The sequence below is a fragment of the Gossypium hirsutum genome, chromosome D10 (genome assembly GCF_007990345.1).
Source record: "Gossypium hirsutum isolate 1008001.06 chromosome D10, Gossypium_hirsutum_v2.1, whole genome shotgun sequence".
NCBI lineage: Eukaryota > Viridiplantae > Streptophyta > Magnoliopsida > Malvales > Malvaceae > Gossypium > Gossypium hirsutum.
This window is the reverse complement of record NC_053446.1, coordinates 42,736,482-42,747,502: the sequence shown is the minus strand read 5'-3', so window position 1 is coordinate 42,747,502 and position 11,021 is coordinate 42,736,482. Positions and strand designations below refer to the sequence as shown.

Sequence of the window (11,021 nt, the reverse complement as noted above, 5' to 3'; positions counted from 1 at the left end):
TAGGATGATTCCAGACGGCCTAGCTACACCGTTGTGTGTCCCTTGTTTTAAATTTTTGCAATTCTTTCCTAAACTTTCCAAATTGTTTCAAATTGATCCCAAATTGCTTCTAAGCCATTTTAAGGGCCTCGAAAGCTCGATTTGGGGACAATATGCATGTATATGAATGGTTTATGATGTGGTTATATTATTGAATTATATAAACTTTAAAAGTTTTTGATTGCACGATAATCCTCTATAACCCTAATCTGGCAACGAAGATGGGTTAGGGGTGTTATATCTTTCCTTGTGATGATTGCAAAGCCTCGGGAATTTAGTTCTTGTTCCCACATATGCCCTAACAATTCCCATATATGTCTCAAATCCCATTCTTAATTGTTTGTCTCTTTGAGACCCACTATCACAATTTCATTATGTTTAAGCGGTGTTTGTTGGTTTAGTGCCATACCATTACCCACAATCGACATCATAACAGCCCGTTTTACAGTGGTGTTAGAAATAGTGCTTTCGAGATTACAAATCTAATGAGTGAGTCTATAAATAATACTATTTAATATTTACGATTCAAATATAGTATTATATAAAATTGTGATCTAATAATTTTTGCTATTTAAATATATAGTTGAGTACAAGTGGTTTATCCCTAAAGTCCAGTGATTTTAGAAAATGAGATCTCAAGACCTTGTTTTTATGAACCGAGCCCATAAATATTTTTATTAAATATTTACGGAGTGATTATATAGATGTATCGAAATTTGGTCTAGAAATTTTGATGTTTGTCTAGTTAATTAAAGAAAAATGACTAAATCGTAAAAGTTACAAAAGTCAATCACTATTAGTTTAAAAGGGCTAACTGACTATAAAAACATAGTTGAATATATTTATATGGTAATTTAACCATACTTAAAATTTTGGACGGTACATATATATACTTTAGTTTAAAAATATGTAAATTAATGGCAATTAGGTAATTTATAAAATGATAAAGGAAAAAAAATAAAATAATAAAACAAAAGAAACATGTATCATCTTTGTCATTTCTTTTCATTTCCAACCGAAACACCATAGTTGGAACATTAGAACAATTGATCAAGCTTCATTTCTTATGCATGATCAAGAACCGGTAGATAATTGCGAGAAAGAGAAATTACTAATTAGTCCATGATATTGTCATATTTGTTGTTTAACCCTAGTAAGTTCATATGGTTTAATTAGGTATAATTTGTAATATTATATTGATATTTGAGTTGTTGTATGTTAATATATATGTGTGCATTTGAATTGTTACAAATTAGTATAAAGTGAGAAAATGAATTGAATTGTAAAATATTATACAATTACCTATATCGAGCCCGGATGAACATAGGATAGGATACAATTGGCATGACAATAGGTTATATTGTAACACCCCAAACTCGGCCTAGACGTTATGGCCGAATTTGGCTATGTCACATGGAAAAGGATTTAAAGACAAGATTGTCGAGTTTAAAAATCGTTACAGTAAGTTAGCTTTTATTTAATTCGAAAAAAAAACTAGTTGATTTGCTTTAAAACTTGTCTCTTAGCGAAAGCTTTTGTAACCAATTAATTTAGGGAAAATCGTTTCTATTTACGAAAAACCTTAGTTTTTAGAAAAAAAAACTATGTTTTGTGGAGTTGCAATTTAAAAAAAAATCCATAAAAAATAGTATAAAGTCCAAATTAAAAGCTAACCAGTCCATTGTCCAGAAGATACATCAAAAACCCCAAATAAGCAATAAATTCTAGGCATTAACAAAAAATAGCCTAAAATTTACGTGTGGCCACCGTCGAGTCCTCCGCTGCACCGACCCATCAAGTTTGGGGATTACCTATACATATTAAACAGAGAAAGGGTGAGTTTTCGCAAACTCAGTGTGTAATTCCGAATTAAGATCTGCTTGATGTATTTGAAACTATACTCAAATACCTTTCTACCATAAATTTTTTAGAATTTTTGGTTTAGCCAATAAGTACAGTAAAATCTTCAAAATTACTTTTGTTTTGTTGTCTGACAGCATCGTCCCTTCTTTGCTAAAAAAATAATTATCTCTTAGTACAAAATTTGTATGATGTTTCCATTTGTTTCTATTGAAAATAGACTCATTAATAATTTAAACATGTAAATTTTAACCCCTAATTATTTTTATCCAATTTTTGATGATTTTCCAAAGTCAGAGCAAGGGAACCCGAATTCAATCTGACCTTGTCTCACAAAGTTTATAATACCTCACGATTTACAATTCCATTACTTACACTGTTTCTTCTATGGGATACTAGACTCAATAAGCTTTAATTCTATATTTTTTTTCATCCTCTAATTCGATTTCCAAAATTTATGGCAAATTTTCAAAGTTAGCCTACTCTTGTTGTCTAAACAGCAAGTAATTTCGGCTTTTCATCGAATCCCTTTTTTTGCGTTTTGGGTACACACCTAGTTTTGTTTGATACTAAAACAGTCCTCGAGCACTCCAAAGCCTATAATCAAGATACTCAACATTAATTTAATGCATTTACAAGCGAATTGACAACCAAGAACGAACAAAAACCCAACTTACCACCAACGATAACCCTCCGCTTAACTATTGTTAAGACAAGAACATTAAATTCACCAGTCCGAGCCTCCCTCTACATCCAAATCGCTGAGAAAAAACATTACTACTTTTGTCGTGAAGAGATTCATGAAAGAAACTAAGAGAAACACTTATCGAAACTAAGCGAGCACTAACCGCGTGCGAAAATGAAGGAAAATAAATGGAATAGGGAAAAATAAAGAAGAAGAAAAATAAGAGAAAGATGGAAAAACTCATAAAATTTTGGCAAGAGGAGAGGGAGAAGAATAGACGACAATTTTTTTTTTGGAAAAGAGAGTAAAAATTCAGTTATGGGAAAAAATCCTGATAACCCCTAAAATCCCTTAATCTTCTCCCCTAATTCCCACTACACATCCACTACTCAGAAGCCCCCTATTACACAACTGTATCTCGAAATCTGAGCAAAAAAATAATACCCTTGCCTATATAGGGATTCAAACACAAGACTTCCACCAAAATAACACACTATTTAACCACTAGACCAGCAGCCCATTCTGATGTAATTTTTCCAACAAACAAATAAAAGCCTACTAAATAAGAGTAAGGCCTAATTCATTCAAAATACCAAATTTTTCCCAAGCGAAGGCTTAAACTTGGGACTTCCCAAACACTCCCAGAACACATAACCACTAAAGCTGACAAATATTTATTTAATATTTTCACAATAACGAAATTAAAAATTTTAGGGCGTTACATATATTGCGCGTGGTACGAGATTGACTTGTGATGAGATGATGATTCTTGACTTGTTACTATCCACTAAAATACCAGAGTCTAGCATTTGTTGTAGACTATCATGTTATATTTACAGTGGTTTTGGTGTGTTACTGGAGGCGGATGTTAGCCTATGGGCTTGGCACTTGGTGCCTAGGTGTGTTTCTGAAGGGATGTTAGCCTACGGGCTAAGCACTTGGTGCTCAAGTGTGTTCTCGGTTGGTTTGGCTCATTTGGGTGTTCTAGTGTATTTTAGATGGTTAACTGTGTATTCGTATCTGTTTATATCATTCATCGGGCTAAAAATTTTATGGTTAAATGACATGATATTGATATGTATTTGATTTCCAGTTATGATACTTTGATGGTGATTGATATAAGTGTTCATGGTTTTTGATAATATATCGTAACTTGGTAATGGATGAAACGGTATAAATGTGATGATTATATGACTCGTATTTATAAAACTCGTTGAACTGTTGTGGTTGACAGGGTTAAAGTTAATATTAGCTAGTGATTTTGTTAATTACTAAAATGTGATTATACGGTAAGTTATAATTTTTCAACCTATAAACTTACTAAGCTCGTAAATGCATACTCGATTCATTTTCATGTTTTCTTGTAGATATCAAATTGTGGAATTGGGCGATCGGATCAACTTGAAGCTCATACTATCCAACTATCTTTTGGTAGAATTTGATATGATTACTTTTGGGATATGTTGCATGTAATAGGTGCGCGTTGTATATGTTTTGAATACTTACTTCATGTGTTACATCTTAGGTTGGTGTAAAATTGTTTAAGCTTGGTCTTAGCTTGCTTGTGTATGTGCCTTTGGTTTTGGTATGCATATGTTCACGTAGATATGTTTTTGGCCATTTGGTATAAACTTCATGAAAGTTTTTGAAATGTGGTAAGATTGAATGTGAATGGATTGGATGAAATGGTAAGTTTGACATGTGTTTGATGTAAGGACTTGTGAAATTTAAATGCAAATTAGTTTGGTATGAAATTTGGATTTGGTTTGTTATTGAATTGTGGTGTCAATGGGGGCACATTGGCTAGGCACTTAGGTTGAAAATTTTGATATGTTTTAATCATGTTTCAATGTAATTTGAAGGTATAGAAATGGTTGATATCAATTTGGCTTGGTACCTAGTTTTGGATTAAGTTTGCCTTATTTTGTAAGATTTTTAAGGTGCACATGATCGTATGCCACACACGATCTCACCACACGACCATGTGTCTTATTGATTTTAGGTGCAAGATTGTCCACACGGTCACATAGAGTTAACAACCTAGAAGCACAGTCGTGTAACCCTACTTCGATTTGCACACAAGCGGGCACACAGGCTGTGACACGGTCGTGTGACCCTTATTTCGAATTGTACACGGTTTGGCCATACGACCATGTTTCTGAGCCACACAATTGGGTTTTGTCACACGGCCTAGCCACACGGCCGTATGGCCCTTGTTTCTAAAATTTTCAAATTTTTCTATTTTGTTTCAAATTAGTCCCTAATTGTTCTCAAACTATTTTTAAGGCTCGTAAGTTCAATTTAAGGCCCATAAATGTATTTATGCTATCAATGAAATTTAGAATTTAATGTTGTTATTTAAATTATTAAATGAATAGTTTGATGGTGTTAATTGTTTGATATGTGTTGTAATATCCTGTAACCCTAATTCAGTGACAAATATGGGTTAGGGGTGTTACAGACATAGTGTTGCCATTCCAAATTTGAATACCAAAGGCTTGTAAGCATATATCACATCCTTTGAAGATGCTCCACCATGTCCAGGAATTAATGGGTTGGGATTGTACTGAAAGAAAGTGTTGTAAAGTGCAATATTTAGCTAATAGAACTGATTATGCTAGTGGATGAGGTTGCATTAAGAGTCTCTATGCTTGTTTGTAAATAAGTGCATCATTCATGATCTCCGTTTTTCAAATTTCTAGATCGCCAAGGGATTTCAGCGTGCAGAAATGATCCCAATTGTCTAGATGTAATCTTTTTGTTATCATTTTGTTCCCACCAAAAGTCACGAATGATTTTGTTAAGCTTCTCTGTAAGATTCTTGGGTGCTTTGGTGCAGGATGAAGTGTAGAGTGATGTCGCTAACAATGTGGATTGAATGAGAACTAGTTTCCTGATTGGAAAGAGAAGACGGCCTTTCTATGTTTTTAATTTACCTTGGAGTTTTTTCACAGTCTGTTGGAAAAATAGCCACTAGTTATGTAGGTGTCTCATATGGTATCCTAAATATTTACTTCGATTCTTCGAACGTTGTACACCCCAAATCCTCGTAATCCATCATTTATGTCGAGCTTTTCTTGTTTTGTTGTAGAAGACTTTAGATTTATTGTAATTAATAGAAAGCCCCCAAAAGTGGTAGTATTTGTTAATGATAGCTTTTAGGGCTCGTGATGATTGAACGTTGGCTTTGAAGAAAATATAAGAGTCGTAAAAAAAATAGATGATTAATAGGTATGCAATGTTTGCCGATGTGAATCCATGGCACTCGTGAGGAGTGTTCTACTTGGAGTAACATCAAAGAGAGAACATTTTGGCATAGGAGAAACATGTTTTGCCACATTGTGACTATGTTTCATGAACAAGAATGTTTGTATTTTGGTTTTTTTTCGAATATGCTTTATAAAATTCTAGTTTGGATGTGTTCTGGAAGTTGTTTTTGGCCATTAAAATGTGATTTTTAAGTTACTATAGCTAGGTTTTTGACATGGTGAAGTTTAGGGCTTAAAAATGGGAGTTTTTAGGCAAGTTGTGACCCTAAAAGTAAGGGTATCACTACTTGGCCCTAGAGGTACTACATCCTAATCGATAGAATACCCCAAAAATAGAACAATGATTAGGGTATCGATACATTTGGTCTCGGACACTTCCGAACACCCACGAATTGTTTTAAAATGATTTTAACAAGATTTTAAAACTCTAAAACTTAGTTTATCCATTTTATATGATTTTATAAAAATATTTTATTATTTATTTTCTCAAATAAAGTATTGGTTTTGCTTTGAAAATATCCTATTAGGGTCTATCATTCGTATCGACCATCGTGACGGGCGAGGAGCTTTATAGTCTTGATACCTAGGGTCTAGGTATTGATACTTGCAAGTTAGTAGCTAAAATGTTACAATAATATGGCCAAGTCTTGAGACTTTTGGGCTAAGTCTAAAAGCTTATAGGCCAAGTCTCGAAACTTACACTACCGTACTTGTACAACTTGTGTTTTTAATCGTTTTAAGCCCCTTGGAATCACGTTTCATGTTTTGGGGATGTACAAACACCAATTATTTTAAAAATGTTTCAAATTTTTTATTCACCTAAATCTCGATTTATAAATTTTATTTATTGTTTTAAAGTTGTATCTTACTTGAATGCTAGTTGCAAGCATAGAGCATTTGTGTTGGTAATATCTCCTACCCGTGCCGGATGTTAGAATGGGTAACGGGTGTTACAAAAGTGAATTTTCATCTTTCTCCGAAGCTATTTTCATTCAATTTAGGACTAATTTTTTCTATTTAAAGAACCATAACTTTAATATTCCATTTATTTTGACATATTTCTAACTTATTAATGTTAATAACAGAATCTAATAAATAATGTAAAAAAACATTTTATTTAGATGCTATATGAAATTGTTGGATGTTATTTTATCTATTTATAGTGCTGAAATTAGTTTCAATTGATATATAAATTAAATACTAATTAAGTAATAATTAAAATCAAATAATAAAAGTAATTTATCATAATAAGACATAAATTATTAATTAAATACTACTAATTAAGGTTGAGTATTATTCAAATGACACTATTGTTATTGTAGCAACGAGGAGGGCATTACTTTGAGAATGTTTAAGCGAGTTTTTCCTACAACTTAGAGTTGAGAGAGGGATTATGTGGAGAATTATTGCATAAGAAAGTTCAAAAAGTAGTACTAATCAAGTGTTGAGTCCTTTAATGTTGAATTCCCCTTGCATGAGCGTCGTTCCTTCAGCAAAGAATCTCAATCAAACTCCTTTGGAGTGGACGCCTCCTACAATAGGCTGTTTCAAATTTAATGTTTATGTGCCGAATGTGGAGATGTGAGGGACGAGAAAGGTAAACTTGTGGCAATCTTTGAGCCTCTAGAAAATATAGATTCTGACTTAGCAGAACTGAATGCTATTCAAAGTGCTTTAGAAGTTTTTGTTAAATCTTAATGGGCAAATAACAAAGACTTCGATTGTTGAGATGGACTCAATAGTGGCTGCTTTATGGTGTTCTAATCCGCTGCTTCGTCCTTAGAAAATTGCTAAAATTGATAATTATACTAGGCTGCTTAGAAGTGTCAATGTTTGTAGAAAAGTGAATAGTTGGGCTGATGCTCGCAAAAGCTAGTGCCGGTAGAAGTTCCTTTTTCACAGCATAATGTATATTGTTGATGGCTGTATGGATGCGCTGGTTTCTTCATTTTAATAAAATATTTCATTTAAGTGTTATAAGAGCTATATTTCTTTAATTATTAATTATTTAATATATGATAAATTAAAATATATATTATTATGAATTTATTTAGAAATATATTATTATGAAATATATTTAGAAACATCTATTTTAATATTTTTAGTGTATTTGGTGTATTATATTTTTAAAACTTCTTTTATAATACGATTGGACCAGATCAAACCCTAATTTTAACATTTTTATCCAAGTAAGACTTGAACAAAAATTTAATCTCATTTTTTAAATTAGACCTAGACCTAAAATTTTGTTAATACCGACCCATAAACAACTTACTTTTAACCTAATGAATAATCTTTTTATTTGACTTAATCACGGAAATTTTATTAATCAAGAGGTGTAACCACCTAATAAAGTAGTACATGATACCCGCTGTATTAAACTGAATACAGAAAAGAAAGAAAGACTCTTTTTTATTAATCTAAGGGATATTAGCATAAAGTCCAAACTAGGATTACTTGACCGCACACAGAGTCCAAATCTAGAAAAATATATTACTATACATTATATGGCTTGATAAAGTTTCACAACTAGAATCTACAAATGTCTGTAACTTTCACAAAATTTCAAATGGTTATACCATTTTGTCAACAATCTCTCTCCACGAAAACCCTATAGGTTTAGCTAATCGGTAATATAAAATTAAGGGTAAACTGTAATATTTAAATATAAAAAGTTACAAATCTCATTCAATATTTAATTTTGTCTTTTTTTGTTATTAAAATTATACAATCTATAAATGTTGAAGGTTAGATTTTTTAGAATCAATATTAAATTGACATAATAAATAAACGTTGAGGGTTAAAATTATTATTTTGCTAATTTTAAAAATTGTCACCGATAACTAGTTGGTGACCCAAAAAAATAGTTAGGTGACCATTTTCAATGAAAATTTTACGTCTCTTAGCTTCTTATTTCACGATACATAGGCTAGTTTATTTTGAACTCAGGGGAGAAGTCATAAAATTTTTTAGGGGGTCGAAATTAAATTGTAATTTTTTCAATAGTAAAATGTAGTATTTTCCATTTTAATAGTCTATATCTTTAAAATTTTTATAGGAATAAATCAAACTTTATCATTTTTAGGAGGTCAAAGTGTAATTTTACCTTTACTAATTTAAAATTTAAGGGCAAAAATAAAAATTTTTCCATTTTAGGGGGGCAGGGCACCTGCAAGCCCCCTAGCTACACCCCTTTTTGAACGGCCTATGGTATTGTAATAGTCAAGTAAAAAGACCTCTCAAGTCTCTTTAAAAAAATTTAAACAATTTAATCTTTGTCATTTTCGAAAGTGAGTAACTAAAGATAATTAAGCCCGATGTTGATACCTTCCATCAATTGTATATAATTTTGATTGGTATGGTAATAAATTTAGCCTTAATTGTTTACACATTTTTTTCATTTTGACATTATTCTAATAAATTCAACAAATTCAGCTTCAACATTTACACATTCACACAAATGTTGTGGGAAAAATTGTTAAATTAGGACCAAATTAATAGAATGTGTAAACTTTAAGAGCTAAATTTACTATTATACCAATCAAAATCATGTAAAATTGATGAAAAATATTAATGTCGTAATTAATTGTCTTTAATTGCTTACTTTCAAAATTAACATGGATTAAAATGTTTTGAATTTTTTGAAAGTGACCAATTTACTCAATTTCAAAATATATATATAAAAAAAACAACTGGAGACATCTTTTAGCCTATTAGTCGTCTAACAAATTGAATACATACCTCTTTCAATACACATTTTATACATATAATTGTATTTTATACACATTTGAAAATGGGAATTAAAGATATAACTCCTTGCCGCATATTTATTTTTGGTATAAAAGAGGGTCTAGTCTCTAAGAATAGAAAAGAGTTGCAAATGGCACATCACTAATTTTAAATATTTAATACTAAGTAAACGAATCAACGAGCTAATCTCACAGGTTTGTTCCTAGTTAAACTTATAGGTGTCATTTTCAGAGCTAGTAGCAAAAGGAGTCTCCGAATCCGACCCAACATCGCATTTGTACACTAATTAATGAAGAATATAGTACACACTAAAGGGCGAATATTGCAGAATTGCAAGTGCGGTGACGACGTAACTCTAGCTTTCTATCCATTATAAAAGGGCAGCAAGTGTTGTAGTTCAGAACCATAGCAAAACCCCGAGATATTACTCCCAATTATGTCTAAAGCTTGTTTGCTACTGATTCTCATTGGACTGGTGGTTTTTATTATCACTCCTTCTCTAGCTAACCACGATAATGAGCCACCACAACACCCTGGACCTAGTGGTTGGGGGGATGAGCCACCACACCACCCTGAACCTAGTGGTATGGGGAATGAACCACCACATCACCCCGGACCTGGTGATAGGAGAGAGAAGCCACCACACCACCCCGGACCTAGTGGTATGGGGGATGAGCCACCACATCACCCCGGACCTGGTGGTAGAGGAGAGGAGCCACCACACCACCCAGGACCTGGTGGTAGTGGAGAGGAGCCACCACACCACCCTGGACCTGGTGGCAGGGAAGAGGAACCACCACATGGGAAAAAACCGCCTCACAGACACCTCTTGAACGTGGAAGTTGAGGATGCACGTAAACCTCCACAAGCTCGACGTAGTAAACCAGCCAGTAAGGGAAACCCTCCCCATACTAATTGAGGAGCAATCTCACAGACCACCCAAGGCACCCATCGGTCTAAAATATAAGATCATCATCAGCACCATGTATGGTAGGACTAGATTTATTTTAGAAATAACAGCTGATGCTGATTTATCCTTTTAATTTTTGTGTGTAGCTAGCTCGTTACGTATATTTTGTTCCTGGCTTGGAGGCCATGCAAACCTCATCACTCTGGTTTGTCTTTTTGTGATATATCGACTAGTTTGGGATCTTTGTTTTACATCAAAACTATCCATTTGTACTTTCGGCACCTTCAGATTTTTGGATTTTGGTTAAAAAAAAAAACATAGTGCTTTAAACTGATTAAATTTTGTGAGCTTCGTCACCGAGCTTAACTAAGAATTGTGATGAATCATGAACACGATCAAAGTAATCAATTTATACCTTATTTTCTGATCTCCCAAATTTACGATTTTTGTTTCTTGTTCTTAAAGCTTGAAATTAAAGAAAAAATTGAAATGGCGGTCGTCACTGGAA

At 32.8% G+C, this 11,021-nt stretch overlaps 1 protein-coding gene across 1 annotated transcript; it reads left to right on the top strand.

The window, feature by feature from the left end:
- The first annotated feature begins 10,039 nt into the window (after positions 1–10,039).
- Positions 10,040–10,522, top strand: LOC107915479 (cleavage and polyadenylation specificity factor subunit 6). Its single transcript, XM_016844636.1, has one exon. It carries the CDS (start codon positions 10,040–10,042, stop codon positions 10,520–10,522), a length of 483 nt encoding a protein of 160 aa, XP_016700125.1.
- The last annotated feature ends 499 nt before the right edge of the window (positions 10,523–11,021 follow it).